The following is a 15,870-nucleotide window of genomic DNA, read 5'->3' on the forward strand; positions in this document are numbered from 1 at the left end:
CAGCACTTCAATAGCAACTCTATTTTCCTGCGTCCAAACTTGTTTGATAACTTATACTTTCGAATGAAAAATCGCTATTTCGTGAGCTCACCCAAGTGTTTTTTGAGAAAAAACTTGTATCTTCGTTAAAAACTCGTTTCACTATTAAAAAGACTCCATTTTAATCTTTGTAAACCTAAATTTTGACCGAGTGATCGACAAGTAAGGCCGGGCAAAAAAAATTTTTAGATTCTCGGGACATAAAATTTTAAAAATGACCCGGCCGGCCGGCATTTTTTTTTATATTTGTAAAATTTTTTTATATGTAAAATTTTTTTACGCCACATTGGCCAATAACTTATAATCACGTTATAAAATTTTTTACTATAAAAAAAAATTTCCCATTTTTCGAAAAACTGACCCGGCCGGGTCACGAGAATCTAAAATTTTTTTTTGCCCGGCCTAAGTTTCATTATGGAAAGCCACCCTTGACAAGATGTGATATTTGGGCATCATGCCTGTTGATGTCTCGGATCATATCGGATATACAGTCAAGTCTCTCTAAGCACACCCTCTATAAGTACACTCCATCTATAAGTACACTCCCAAGCTCAGCAGTCCTGAGCTTGGGACTTAGTAGTTAAGACTTAAGTGCATCCTTTTTATTAACACCGTGCAGTAAATTTTCCGAACCATATATATTAAAGTATATTCCCTAAATGCACTCACGTGATTTCAACTCTTGATCCACCAATAATTTTGTGTAAAATAAGAGGTAAAATGGTGGAACATTATTTTTTTAAATAAACGTCACGCAATTTTTGCTGTGCAAGTGCGCGTCGCTGCGGTTTTATCCCAATATCTCATTGCAGTTTGTGACGTTAAATATGTACAATACGGCATGTAATATAATAAACAATAATAAAATATAATTTTTTATATCACATGAAATTTTATAAAATTATATAAGTGCACACCCTCTATAAGTGCACGTTCATGCACTTAGAGAGAGTTGATATGATGTTTGTACAAATTTATATAACCGGTAAATTTACCATAAACAAAATTTACTATTTTCATATATCTGCATGATATAACTGACATACATGAAATGCATGACGTCTGAACATCAACCATTGCAATATTATGGTGCAATATTTTATGACCCTATTTTATATGCAAAAAAAAAAATTCTATTTTTGTACAAACTTTCTTCTCGTTTCCTTTCTTGTTAATTTGTACTTCCCATTATTATCTTCTATGCTGAAATGTTTATTTATTACGCCCAATGTTTATACATATTTCCACTAGTTGATCACATGTGCATCCCAACTAAATAAGTAATAATAACAAACTAAAAAATAATTGTATGCATTTTACTCCGATAAAAGTACTGGAATTCTTAGAAACTCTTGATGACACATAATTCAGATATAAATAAAGTACTAAGTGCGTTCAAAGTTTCAAATTCATTATCTTATTGATACTTGTTTATAATATGGAACCTTTAAATACAATTGATGAAAATTCTTTTGACCCGACTCCAAGATTAAAATCAAGTCCTATACCGATTAAATTTATTTCTTTTGATATAGGAGATAAAAATTGTATTTATTGTGGAAATGAATATGTTAAGACGCTTTTTTGTTACCAACATTATTGCAAAAAATGTTTATCAAGTTATATTAATGACATAACTGATAATAATATTTACTTAGACGTATATATTTACACAATGGACTTAGAATGTATTGAACATGAAATAAGTAGGACAAAAGTACCGCAAATTATTCAAGAATGCTGCATAAACTGTTTGAGAATTTTATGTTTTAAACAAATAGATGGATACATTAGTGATTATGGACTTGATAGAAACAATCTCACCATATACTATAATGTGATTGAAAGTGAAAAATACTGCAAGTTATGTGGAAAGTCACTATATCAAGGAACAGATAGAAAGATTATGATGCAATCTAAATTATGCTCAGATTGTTATCTAATTTCTTCTGGACTGATAGAATCAACCTTGTTTAAAAAGCAAATTTCAATTCTTTGCTTACCTTGGTGGTATAATAGTTCTTTTTGTGACATATGTCGTGCAAAGTTAAAATTTATATCAGACAGTCAGAAGTACTGTGTAGATTGTTATTTATTTTATATTGGATGCAGATATTGTTTAACAACAAATATTATATTTGGAATTACAGGCCAATCTCAATGTAGAAAATGTAAAAGAATATCACTTATCATAAACAGCAGTGATTACAGTGGACTTGATGATTTTCTTCTTAATAATATTATATATGATTATTTAGAGAGAGTTGAGTTTGCAAATAGTGTAAAAATAATTGATAAATATTTTGTACTACAGAATATATTAAGTTCTATCTTTAAAATAAATGGTAGTATAAGAACAATTAGATGGATACCGTTTTCTCAATTTATGAATGTAAAAGAAATAGCAAAAGGGGGATATGGTATTATATATAAAGCAACTTGGTTAAGTAAAAATGAAACTGTCATTTTAAAAAGATTTGAAAATTCTAAAAATATTGCCAAATATTTTTTAAATGAGGTAAATAAATACCTTTAAATAATTTTTTGAATAATTCCTTAATAAATGAATTTAATCTTTAAATCTTTAAATTTAATAGTTAAAAGCATTACTACATTGTATTAAAAATTATAACGGTCATCTCATTAAAACTTATGGATTTACAAAAGATCCTGAATTAGAGGATTATATAATAGTTATGAGATATGCGTCAGAAGGAGATTTGCATAAGTATTTACAGAAAAATTTTACAAAAGTTAAATGGAATAAACAAAAACCACATATTTTATGGCAAATTTCAAAGGGGTATTTATATTATATATTATTTTATTCTATATATCAGGTAATTAATTTTTTATTATTTTAGACTTGAAGCCATTCATAATGAAAATTTTATACATCGAGACTTTCATAGTGGAAATATATTATTTGATTCCAATGATACTTATAAAAATGGTAAATGGAAAACCGGAGACCTAGGATTATCACAAGCTGTAAATAATAATAGATTATCAAATAATGAAATATATGGAGTAATACCCTATATTGCACCAGAAATCTTCAAAGGATCTAAATTTACTAAAGAAGCTGATATTTATAGTTTTGGTATGATTATGTGGGAACTTACAACAGGTTGTAAACCTTTTAATAATATTAAACATGATCATAGTCTTATTTATAAAATTCTTGATGGTGAACGCCCTAAAATTACGGAAGATACTCCAGAATGTTATGCTAATTTAATGAAAAGTTGTTGGGACCCTGATCCAAAGAAAAGGCCTTCTATAAAAGAAATTCGTTTAGCTTTTGGTAGATGGTATTTTAAAGGTGAAAATAAAACAGAATTCAATCAAGCCGAAACAATAAGAAAGAAACTGATAGAATCGAAGAAGATTGGACCTGAATTTGCTGAAAAACGGCATTCTGAAGCCATTTATACAAGTAGACCATTAAGTGCTTTAATTTCTAAATGTTCATCCACTTATTCATCATCAATAATTTCATTTGGCAATAAACAAGGTATTATTACTACATTGTAATTTTAAAATATTTTATCTATTATTTATAAGGAATATGCAATACAATTTAGATTCTAATTATATTTCAGCGGAATTAGAGCTTGATATAGACATTGAAAGGTATTTAAATAACAAAAGAAAAATGTTTTTAACGAAACAACTATTTTTTATTAACTAATCATTACAAAATTTAAGTTCAATTCAAAATTTTTCTCTCCTTAAAAAAGAGAAGGAATGAAATATTTTTTAAATGTTGAAACTCATGATAATGGTAAATATTTATCTGGCTTTGATTTATTTTTGTTTTAATATTTACATTAATGTTTATTTGAGTCAAATTTAAAGCATATTATTATAGAAAACATGTACATAGAACTATGAAAGTTAAAATATTTCGTTATTAGAGCATTTAGCAGAGGATTTAGCAACTTTCAATGGTTTGTATTAGACTTTTTCATTATTAAAGCAAAAAATAAGAATCTATAAGAAGAATTTGCAATTTTTCATTTGATAGAGATTACAATTAGTTTAGAAAAAAATTGTAAAATCAAATAATTTATTTCCTAACTTGTTTTTTGACGTTATTTATCCGATTATCTGATTTCTGGAAGAAATTTTAGTGATTTCTCAATTTTAGGATTTTTAGGGTAGTTTCATTGGCGATAGTATGATTTTGAAGTGGTGATCATCCTGCATGACCTTCCTTATTCATTCACTTTTTCGCTTAATTTGTAGTTTGTCCTCTGATCTTCATGCAGATTTTCATCTTTTTGGGAATGCACCATGTGAACTTCGTAGTTGAATCTTATACTATAGCTATATAGCTATATAGCTATAGCTATAGCTATTGCTATTGCTATTGCTATTGCTATTGCTATTGCTATTGCTATAGCTATAGCTATAGCTATAGACGTTGTTATTGCAATATTGCAATATTGCAATATTGCTTCTTTGATATCATTAGAATAAAATTACAAAATATTCATTTTTGTGCCACTTTTACTACATATTAACTTGCGGCATCAAGCAATAAGTTTTATATTTGTATTTAATTTTGTTGATCGTTATTGATTTACAAAGAAATAAAATATTCAAATATATTTCTTTTTTTCGTTAAAAAAATTAAAACGTGTAGATGATCATGCAGATCTTGTGATAATCAATTAAAAAGTGTTAGACGAAATTTTTTTTCAAAAATTTAAAATTTTTTCTTTTTTTATAAAACATCATAAATTTTTTTTACATTTTTTTTCTATTTGTAAGATTAAATATTTGGATATTACATAATTACAAATTAAATTTATAAGACTTTCTTTTAGAAAATAATGTGATATTTCATAAAAAATATTTTTTCTTACTATTTTTATTTTAAACTACTTGAATTTATAATTAATGAAAGAATTAATTTAAAATTCATGTTATTTCAAATTTTTGTCAACTCAGTTCTTAATTTTCATATTACATTTTTTTTATATAAAATTTTTTTAAATTAAACTTCTTTTCCAAATACATTATAATCTTCACTTTGGACAAATGAAATTAACTTTATTTATTAATTAAAAGTTGTTCAGGCAGGTTAAAACCACTTGAATATTAATTTTCATGAATGTAGGTGTAGTGCTTAGAGAAGATTGCATTTTTGTTGATGATATTAACTCTCTTTTCTATTTTTTAATTTAGAACATAATATCTCCACTTTGGACAAATGAAATCAACTTCATTTATTAATTGAAAGTTGTTCAGGCAGGTTGAAACCACTTGAATATTAATTTTCATGAATGTAGATGTAGTGCTTAAAGAAGATTGCATTTTTCTTGATAATATTAACTCTTTTTTCTATTTTTTTTTAATTTAGAGTGTAATATCTCCACTTTGGACAAATGAAATCAACTTCATTTATTAATTGAAAGTTGTTCAGGCAGGTTGAAACCACTTGAATATTAATTTTCATGAATGTAGGTGTAGTTCTTAGAGAAAATTGCATTTTTGTTGATGATATTAACTCTCTTTTCTATTTTTTAATTTAGAGCGTAATATCTCCACTTTGGACAAATGAAATCAACTTTATTTATTAATTGAAAGTTGTTCAGGCAGGTTGAAACCACTTGAATATTAATTTTCATGAATGTAGGTGTAGTGCTTAGAGAAGATTGCATTTTTGTTGATGATATTAACTCTCTTTTCTATTTTTTTAATTTAGAGCGTAATATCTCCACTTTGGACAAATGAAATCAACTTCATTTATTAATTGAAAGTTGTTCAGGCAGGTTGAAACCACTTGAATATTAATTTTCATGAATGTAGGTGTAGTGCTTAGAGAAGATTGCATTTTTGTTAATGATATTAACTCTCTTTTCTATTTTTTTAATTTAGAGCGTAATATCTCCACTTTGAACAAATGAAATCAACTTCATTTATTAATTGAAAGTTGTTCAGGCAGATTAAAAGCACTTGAATATTAATTTTCATGAATGTAGGTGTAGTGCTTAAAGAAGATTGCATTTTTCTTGATGATATTAACTCTCTTTTCTATTTTTTTTTAATTTAGAGCGTAATATCTCCACTTTGGACAAATGAAATCAACTTCATTTATTAATTGAAAGTTGTTCAGGCAGATTAAAAGCACTTGAATATTAATTTTCATGAATGTAGGTGTAGTGCTTAAAGAAGATTGCATTTTTCTTGATGATATTAACTCTCTTTTCTATTTTTCTTTAATTTAGAGCGTAATATCTCCACTTTGGACAAATGAAATCAACTTTATTTATTAATTGAAAGTTGTTCAGGCAGGTTAAAAGCACTTGAATATTAATTTTCATAAAATTTTATTTTTTTGTAGCTGTATTAACTTTAAAACACTTATTACAACTTACGTCATTATTTTAAATAATAAGAATTAATTTATATTATTGGCTAATTATAATCACATGATACTAAGGATTTTATATTTGATTTAATAATTTAGTAAAATATTATTAAAATCAAATTCATATAAATGCAACTAATATTAATAATTGTAATTTAAGCAGTAAATTCATTAACCAAATCGTGTAAATTCTATGCTTAAATTATGTAATTTCTGTGATCAAATCAATATAAATTCGGCATAAATTATGGTCAAATCATGCAAAATGATACATTTTTGTGATATGGAATTGTGCATTTTTCCGTATCCCTATATAGATTAGAAACATTATTTTTAAGAAAAAATTGTATAAAACCTTATTAAAAACATGATTTTTTATAGGTTTAATTATAATAAAATTTTATTATTTGGTAATATTTTACATACAATTCAATTTATTTATATCAAAAAATTTTTTTAATTATAAATGTTATGTTTGGGGGACGAAGTCCCCTGGCAAATCGCATATTCTAGTTATAAATAAATTTCAAAACTTTGTGTAACACTACCATATTTTCAAGAGAAACTACTTAAATAACTGAAAATTTCTCAAGATTTCCTCTGGTAATCTCTAATAATTGACCCTTCTCTACATAGTCATTCAGGAAAATTCTGGATTTTCCAGATTTGTGAAAACCTATTTCGGGAGTCGCACTAATTTGAAAATAGTGATAAAGTCACTTCCAAATCTTAGTTAATTTCAGGGATTGTTTATTGTTGCTAATAAATTTATGAAATCCACTTAGTTTATTACAGTATAAGAGAAAAAAGTCTCTTAATTTACATCATATTAGAATTTAGTAGTGAATAAATTATTTGACAAATAATTACATAAAAACAAATGACAAAATATCTTAAATTATAATAAGGGGTGGCAAAGTCAGTATCATACTAGAGTTTGGAATCAGTTGCATTTTTTGAAAACCAAGGATTCAACCAGTTTGACCTCTTTCAATTGTTTTTACAAAACTGGCTAAACCCGATTTAGCGCTTAATAGTTATTATGCAGCTAAGTAGGATCATGTCATTTTTAACATACAATTATTATTGCGTAAAATATTTTTGATATTTTTTGATGCATTACGTCATTTAGACTAAATATCACAAATATTAATTTTTATAGGTAAAATAACTATCATTTACTATGCATTTTATATGGAACACGTCTGCAATAACACAGTTATTGGGTATGGTAGTTAAACTATTATTTATCAAATTTACATAATAAATAAATATAATGAAGTTAGCCTCAAATGAAGTTATGTTCCTAACTTTCTGGTTATATTTTATTGTAATTTTCAAAATTATTGAAATTGATATAGTGTGATTTTTTCCATGCATTATTTATACACAAAACACAGATTTCATCCAGATATTATCCAGGTAACAAATGGAAAATGTCCATAAAATGTATGTAAAATAACCTGAAAAATAAAATTCACACTGAAAATTTTATAATTTTGAATACCACAATAATTACCAACTCTACAATGAACTACATGAACAGATTAGAGATTAGGATTGAAACAGTTCTCTCATGAATTCATTATTAGGGATGGGGACGGTTCCATCGGTTCAGTTCTGGTTCTATAGAACAGCGGAACCAGTTCCGAGCAGAACCGTTCTGAAAAATCAGTTCCAATCAGTTCAGTTCTATGGAACGGTCCGTTTCTGAGTAGAACCGTTCGAAAAGTTGGTTCCAAGCAGTTCAACTCTATAGAACGGTCCAAGAAGTTAACTAAATGCTACCCGGAAAAAAGGTTATCCGGTAAGATACATATGAACTGAATGGAACCAAACTGCTCGAATCAAACGGTTCCGTTCTAGGAACTGAACTGGGTTCTCAGTTCTGACTCTGTTCTCAGTTCCAAACTGCTCAGCAGTGGAACTTTTCCATCCCTATTCATTATTCATAAAATAATTCACATACATGATGGTTTAACCACATTATACAAATTCTGCTTTACTTGACAAAAACTGCAACCATACATTTCGTGTAAAGGAGATTATGCATTTATACCTATTGCAAAAACTGTAAAGTGACTTACACATAAATAAAAAAGTTTATGATATAGTTAGAAGGTGCAAATATAACCAATCTTGTATCTCATTTAAGGGAAAATTATCTGGAATGTTTAGATGAACAGTATGAATTTGAATATTAAACTTAAATTTCCTAAAACAAATTGAATTGCAAATAAAAAATTACTTTAATAAATATCATATTTGCATTCAATGATGGAAATTCAATATTCTAAGTGTATGCATGCACAAAATTTAAAAACCCTGCACATGGCCAAAATTTTTGTGTGTACAAAATGCAAAATGTACACACAAAAATTTGCACATTTGCACACATTTTTAAATATTTCTACAATTTCTATACATTGCATATAATGTAAAATCTCAAATAATGTGCATATTCTGCACATGATACAAACCTGAATTTCCAGAACTGCTTGTATTTACAGTCATCCCTCTCTATAGTCATCCCCTATATAAGCACACCCTCTCTTAAGTCATACCACTTTCAAGTCCTGATTTTTTATATAGTGAAATGCCCCCTATATAGTCACAAATTGATTATAGTCACTATCACAGCAATCGTTGACCTGATGTAATAGTTAACATATGGAAAATTCCCACTTATAGTCATTTCACGTGATTGAATTTATATTTGAAAAATGTATATCGCATTCTGAAGATAATTATTTCATCAGTTTCATAGTATAATTTCATAATAACAATAAGATTTGCTTAAAATACAGTTAAAATGGATATAAAAGGAGTGGTAACTTTATGCATTTTTTCATGTATGCATTTGTCAGTTTATGCTGTAGGCTAAAAAATTGTATAAGCTCAAATTCGGTAAGGTGGAAGGTAGGAAAAATTAAAATTATTATTTTTTTTTTTTATAATATGATTTCTATATCTGATAATCAAGTTAGCATTCATTTTACTTACAATAAAAAATTATATATAATCACGCCAAATCAAAACTTTGCATAGATGTGACTGTACATGTAAAGCCTCACTATAAGCATACCTCTCCATAGTCATACCATTTGGTGGTCCCGAAGGATGTGACTGTAGAGGGGGACAACTGTAATAATATTTAATTCCTTTTACTTTACAGGCCTGGTCATAAGTATCTGTACCTAATATTTCTGAAGTTATATGATAACCTATCCTAAAAATTTCCAGGATTGAAGATCAATACTAATCTTGATCACCTACAAAATTAGAACAAATAAATCAGGAGTTAGATGATCGATGAATTTTAGCTGCAAAATATCGATCTTTCCTAATAAATTATAAAATAGTTTTTGTGCGTAAATATTCAATCAAAATTTTGAAAAAATAGTTACTTACATTCATTATAAGTAAAATTATGGCCACTTATTGGGCCAAAAATACCATTAAAATAAAAACTTAAATAATTTTTATGGTGACTTTTTTACTCTATCTGGAATTTAGCAAACCAATTTGCTTTCAGGCTTCAGCAGAACCTTAATACCCATTTTATGCATAGTAGATCTCCTGGCTTATTCCTATGAGATTTTGACAAAAAAAACTTAGAATATAAATACTGCATAAAATTAATGATACTCACCATATTCAAAAATTGCGAAAAAAAGAAAGGAAGATTATGGTATAATTGAAATTCCCTGGCTATGCATCTAATCTGATAAAATTCTAAAGAAATGTGTAATGACACTTAAAAATTAATATATGTCAAAAATATATGTACTTACTAAAAGGTTAGGGCATGAAATAATGAAGGAATGAAAATATTCATGTAAAAAATGATAATTTTTATAAGACACAAAATTTGCCTGATCATCTAACTTTTGATTTATATATTGTACAACCCTCTAATTTGTATGTGATCAAGATTAGTACTTCAATCCTAGGGTAGTTTATCACATGACTTTGGAAAAATATTGGGTACGGATACTTGTGACATACAATAAAATATTTCCATATAACTGATAAATATAAAGAATAAAAGATTTATTAAATATCTTTTATTATACAATCAAAACACTCAGAATATCCATGAACTAAAATTTTAGAATATTCATGAACTAAAATTTCAGTAAGTTTGCGACTTGTATAATATGCTTGTGGATGATATTGTATAATAAAATCATTTGCTTGTTCTTGTACTAAAGCTTTGTCTGCTTCTACAAATTCCAACACATTATTTTTTAATTGATTGTCAATATTAGGTACTAAATATTTATAATTTCCATCCCTGTTTACTTTATAATATTCATTAATCCATCTAATCCATTCAGATATAATATTTTCAAGCATTATTGTAGTTGGTCTATTGGAAGAATTTGAATCCCAACATTTTTTCATTAAATCTATATAACATTTTGGAGTATTTTTCATAATTTTAGGACGTTTCCCTTCACAAATACTCAAGCAAAGTTCAAGATCATGCGCTTCATAATTAAATGGAGGAATACCTGATGTAATTTCCCACATTATCATTGAAAAACTATAAATATCACTTGCTGGGGTATAGGGTTTATTTCTTAATATTTCAGGTGCCATATAAGGTAAAACTCCATAAATTTCATTATTATTAGAATCTTGTATTTCACTTATAGGTTTACATAATCCTAAATCAATAATAAATATTTCATTGTAATTATCTGATACTAAAATGTTACCATCATGGAAATCACCATGAGTTAAATTTGATTCATGAATTACTTTAAGTCCTAATATAATTTTTTTCAATAATTGTAACTTTTCTTGCCACTTTAATTTAATTATATTAGATAAACATTTTCTTAAACTTCCTTTTTTTGCATAACTCATAACTATTATATAATTTAAATTATTTGGATTTTGGGTAATTCCAAGAAATTGAATAAATTTTGAAAATGATTTTTTCTGACAATTATAATGATATTTCCACTATAAAAATGATAAAAAATTATTAAATTTTTGCAAAAAAATAAAATTTGCTATTAAATATAAGTACCATACCTCATTCAGAAATTTATTATTTAAAGTTGATGAATTATTAAGCGTTTTAAGAATGACCTCATAACCTGTTTGAAAATTACATCTATTCCATTGTTGTTTACTAAAATTCCAACTATAAATAGGTCCATCTGACCAAATAGCTTTATAAATTTCACTAAATCCTCCTTTATCATAATAATTAATGCTTGACAATTTATTATAAGGTATCCATTCTAATATTTCATAATTATTTTTAGCATTTAGTTGTGCTTCTTGAATAAATTTATCAATAAATTCATTTTTACTAGTCCACTTTGAAAAATCTTGTTGAAATCGTTTAGCATTACATTGTAGACACCACTGATAATCAGTATATGGTTGTTTGCATTCATTACATAATTCAACCTCATTTCCGGAATTTACTTTGTTACTTTCTGCTGCTTTTTGATGCCAATAAAAAGCTTTTTCTAAATTCTTTTCTGTACCTTCTCCATTTGAATAACACATAGCTAAATTAGACATTGCTTTTTCATCACCATTTTCTGCTGCTTTTTGATACCAATAAAAGGCTTCTTTTAAATTCTTTTCTGTTCCTTCTCCGTTTCTATAACATATGGCTAAACCGAACATTGCATTAATATGATCTTTTTCTGCTGCTTTTTGATACCAATAAAAAGCTTTTTCTAAATTCTTTTCTGTTCCTTCTCCATTTAAATAACAAACAGCCAAACTAAACATTGCTTTTTCATCATCTTTTTCTGCTGATTTTTGATACCAATAAAAGGCTGCTTCTAAATTTTTTTCTGTACCTTCTCCATTTAAATAACATATGGCAAGATTAAACATTGCTTTTTCATCTCCATTTTTTGCTGCTTTTTGATACCAATGAAAGGCTTTTTCCAAATTCTTCTTTATTCCTTCTCCATTTCCATAACTATTGGCCAAATTAAACATTGCATTAGTATAACCTTTTTCTGCTGCTTTTTGATACCAATAAAAAGCTTTCTCTAAATTCTTTTCTGTTCCTTCTCCATTCCTATAACATATAGCTAAACCAAACATTGCATTAATATAATCTTTTTCTGCTGCTTTTTGATACCAATAAAAAGAGTTTTCTAAATTTTTTTCTGTTCCTTCTCCATTTTTATAACATATAGCTAAACCAAACATTGCATTAATATGATCTTTTTCTGCTGCTCTTTGACACCAATAAAAGGCTTTTTCTAAATTTTTTTCTGTTCCTTCTCCATTTTCATAACATATAGCTAAATTAAACATTGCATTAATATAATTTTTTTCTGCTGCCTTTTGATACCAATAAAAAGCTTTTTTGAAATCCTTTTCTGTTCCTTCTCCATTTCTATAACATGTAGCTAAACCAAACATTGCATTAATATGATCTTTTTCCACTGCTTTTTGATACCAATGAAAAGCTTTTTCTAGATTCTTTTCTGTTCCTTCTCCATTTCTATAGCATATAGCTAAATTAAACATTGCATCTTTAACATTATTTTCTGCTGCTTTCTGATACCAATAAAAGGCTTCTTCTAAATTCTTTTTTATTCCTTCTCCATTTCTATAACATATAGCTAAATTAAACATTGCTTCTTTAACTCCACTTTCTGCTGCCTTTTGATACCAATAAAAGGTCTTTTCTAAATTCTTTTCTACTTCTTCTCCATTTGTATAACATATGGCTAATTTAAACATTGCTTCTTTAACTCCATTTTTTGCAGCTTTTTGATACCAATAAAAGGTTTTTTCTAAATTTTTTTCTGTTCCTTCTCCATTTCTATAACATATAGCTAAATTAAACATTGCTTTAATATGGTCTTTTTCTGCTGCTTTTTGATACCAATAAAAAGTTTTTTCTAAATTCTTTTCTATTCCTTCTCCATTTTTATAACATATAGCTAAACTAAACATTGCTTTTTCATCGCCATTTTCTGCTGCCTTTTGATACCAATAAAAGGCTTTTTCTAAACTTTTTTCTGTTCCATCTCCATTTCTATAACATATGGCTAAACCAAACATTGCTTCTTTAATACCATTTTCTGCTGCTTTTTGATACCAATAGAAGGCTTTTTCTAAATTCTTTTCTGTTCCTTTTCCATTTAAATAACATATAGCTAAACTAAACATTGCTTTTTCATCTCCATTTTCTGCTGATTTCTGATACCAATAAAAGGCTTCTTCTAAATTCCTTTCCGTTCCTTCTCCATTTAAATAACATGTAGCTAAATTATTCATTGCTTTTTCATTATCATTTTCTGCTGCTTTTTGATACCAATAAAAAGCTTTTTCAAAATCCTTTTCTGTTCCTTCTCCATTTCTATAACATGTGGCTAAACCAAACATTGCGTTAATATGATCTTTTTCTGCTGCTTTTTGATACCAATAAAAAGCTTCTCCTAAATTCTTCTCTGTTCCTTGTCCATTTATATAACATACGGCTAATTTAAACATTGCATTAATATAATCTTTTTCTGCCGCTTTTTGATACCAATAAAAAGCCTTTTCTAAATTTTTTTCTGTTCCTTGTCCATTTATATAACATACAGCTAAATTAAACATTGCATTAATGTGGTTTTTTTCTGCTGCTTTTTGATACCAATAAAAAGTTTTTTCTAAATTCCTTTCTGTTCCTTCTCCATTTATATAGCATATAGCTAAATTGAACATTGCATCAGTATACCCATTTTCTGCTGCTTTTTGATACCAATAAAAGGCTTTTTCTAAATTCTTTTCGGTTCCTTTTCCATTTTCATAGCATATAGCTAAATTAAACATTGCTTCTTTAACATCATCTTTGGCTGCTTTTTTATACCAATAAAAGGCCATGCTTAAATTCTTTCCTGTTCCTTCTCCACTTCTATAACTATTGGCTAAATTAAACATTGCATTGGTATAACCATTTTTTGCTGCTTTTTGACACCAATAAAAGGCTTTCTCTAAATTCCTTTCTGTTCCTTCTCCATTTAAATAACATGTGGCTAAATTATACATTGCTTTTTCATTATCATTTTCCGCTGCTTTTTGATACCAATAAAAAGCTTTTTTGATATTCTTTGCTGTTCCTTCTCCATTTTTATAACTATTGGCTAAACTATTCATTGCAACTTCATTACCATTTTCTGCTGCTTTTTGATGCCAATAAAAAGCTTTTTTGAAATTCTTTTCTGTTCCCTCTCCATTTAAATAACATATAGCTAAATTAGACATTGCTTTTTCATTACCATTTTCTGCTGCTTTTTGATACCAATAGAAAGCTTTTTCTAAATTCTTTTCTGTTCCTTTTCCATTATAATAATTATTGGCTAAACTATTCATTGCAACTTCATTACCATTTTCTGCTGCTTTTTGATACCAATAGAAGGCTTTTTCTAAGTTCTTTTCTGTTCCTTCTCCATTATAATAACTATTGGCTAAACTATTCATTGCAACTTCATTACCATTTTCTGCTGCTTTTTGATACCAATAGAAAGCTTTTTCTAAATTCTTTTCTGTTCCTTTTCTATTATAATAATTATTGGCTAAACTATTCATTGCAACTTCATTACCATTTTCTGCTGCTTTTTGATACCAATAGAAGGCTTTTTCTAAGTTCTTTTCTGTTCCTTCTCCATTATAATAACTATTGGCTAAACTATTCATTGCAACTTCATTACCATTTTCTGCTGCTTTTTGATACCAATAGAAAGCTTTTTCTAAATTCTTTTCTGTTAATACTCCATTGTTATAACTATTGGCTAAATTAAACATTGCTTCTTTATCACCATTTTTTGCTGCTTTTTTATACCAGCAAAAGACTTTCTTAACTTCTCTATTACTATTTTTTACTACTGTTTTATACCGATTAAAGACTTTTTTACAATTCATTTCTGTCTCTATATTAAGCATTGCTTTTTTATCCCTAAATTTTGTTTTTATTTTGGCTATTCAGATAGTTTACTAAAAATTTTTATTTTTAGACGAATTTTTTGACAGAATTTTTTTTTTTATTCAATACGTCTTTCTATTTGTTCTTGTCCAACATTACAATTAAATAAACAATCATAACGCAGATCAGTGCATCGGATAAAATATAGCCCGAAAGAGTGACAATCGACGAATTTCTATCACATGATTTTAAATTCAGCGATCAATTGCCAAATTAAAACAGTTAACCCAAACAAAGCGGCACTTATTGTTCTTCCTTCAAAAAAAACTAAACAGCCCCTATAAAAAAGGAATGTTTAGAAAACATAAAAACATACATAAAATAAACATAAAATGTACATTATACATAAAATGTCTAAATGTCCATAGAATACATAGGATATATGCAAAAGGGACTCATATACTTTTTTGTACATTTTATATACAGTGAGCCCATTTTGTGTATTTTTTATATATTTTATGGACATTCTATAGACATTTTATGT

The 15,870-nt window shown here is 27.2% G+C and overlaps 3 protein-coding genes across 3 annotated transcripts; 1 reads left to right on the forward strand and 2 right to left on the reverse strand.

Moving 5' to 3' along the window:
• Window positions 1–1,477: 1,477 nt before the first annotated feature.
• On the forward strand, window positions 1,478–4,524 carry OCT59_017045 (uncharacterized protein; the record flags this gene model as incomplete). Its single annotated transcript, XM_066146100.1, has 7 exons — window positions 1,478–2,557; window positions 2,637–2,842; window positions 3,207–3,556; window positions 3,627–3,675; window positions 3,783–3,826; window positions 3,960–3,992; window positions 4,388–4,524. The coding sequence occupies 7 exons, from the start codon at window positions 1,478–1,480 to the stop codon at window positions 4,522–4,524; spliced, it is 1,899 nt and encodes a 632-aa protein (XP_066003825.1).
• A 5,953-nt stretch (window positions 4,525–10,477) lies between these two features.
• Window positions 10,478–10,780, reverse strand: OCT59_017046 (uncharacterized protein; the record flags this gene model as incomplete). Its single annotated transcript, XM_066146101.1, has 1 exon — window positions 10,478–10,780. The coding sequence occupies one exon, from the start codon at window positions 10,778–10,780 to the stop codon at window positions 10,478–10,480; it is 303 nt and encodes a 100-aa protein (XP_066003826.1).
• Window positions 10,781–11,378: 598 nt separating this feature from the next.
• OCT59_017047 (uncharacterized protein) lies at window positions 11,379–15,397 on the reverse strand (the record flags this gene model as incomplete). Its single annotated transcript, XM_066146102.1, has 2 exons — window positions 11,794–15,397; window positions 11,379–11,395 (listed from the first exon to the last, which is right to left on the reverse strand). Exons 1-2 carry the CDS (start codon window positions 15,344–15,346, stop codon window positions 11,379–11,381), a joined length of 3,570 nt encoding a protein of 1,189 aa, XP_066003827.1. The 5' UTR covers window positions 15,347–15,397.
• Window positions 15,398–15,870: the final 473 nt, after the last annotated feature.

The sequence above is a fragment of the Rhizophagus irregularis genome, chromosome 25, assembly GCF_026210795.1.
Source record: "Rhizophagus irregularis chromosome 25, complete sequence".
Taxonomy (NCBI): Eukaryota; Fungi; Glomeromycota; class Glomeromycetes; order Glomerales; family Glomeraceae; genus Rhizophagus; species Rhizophagus irregularis.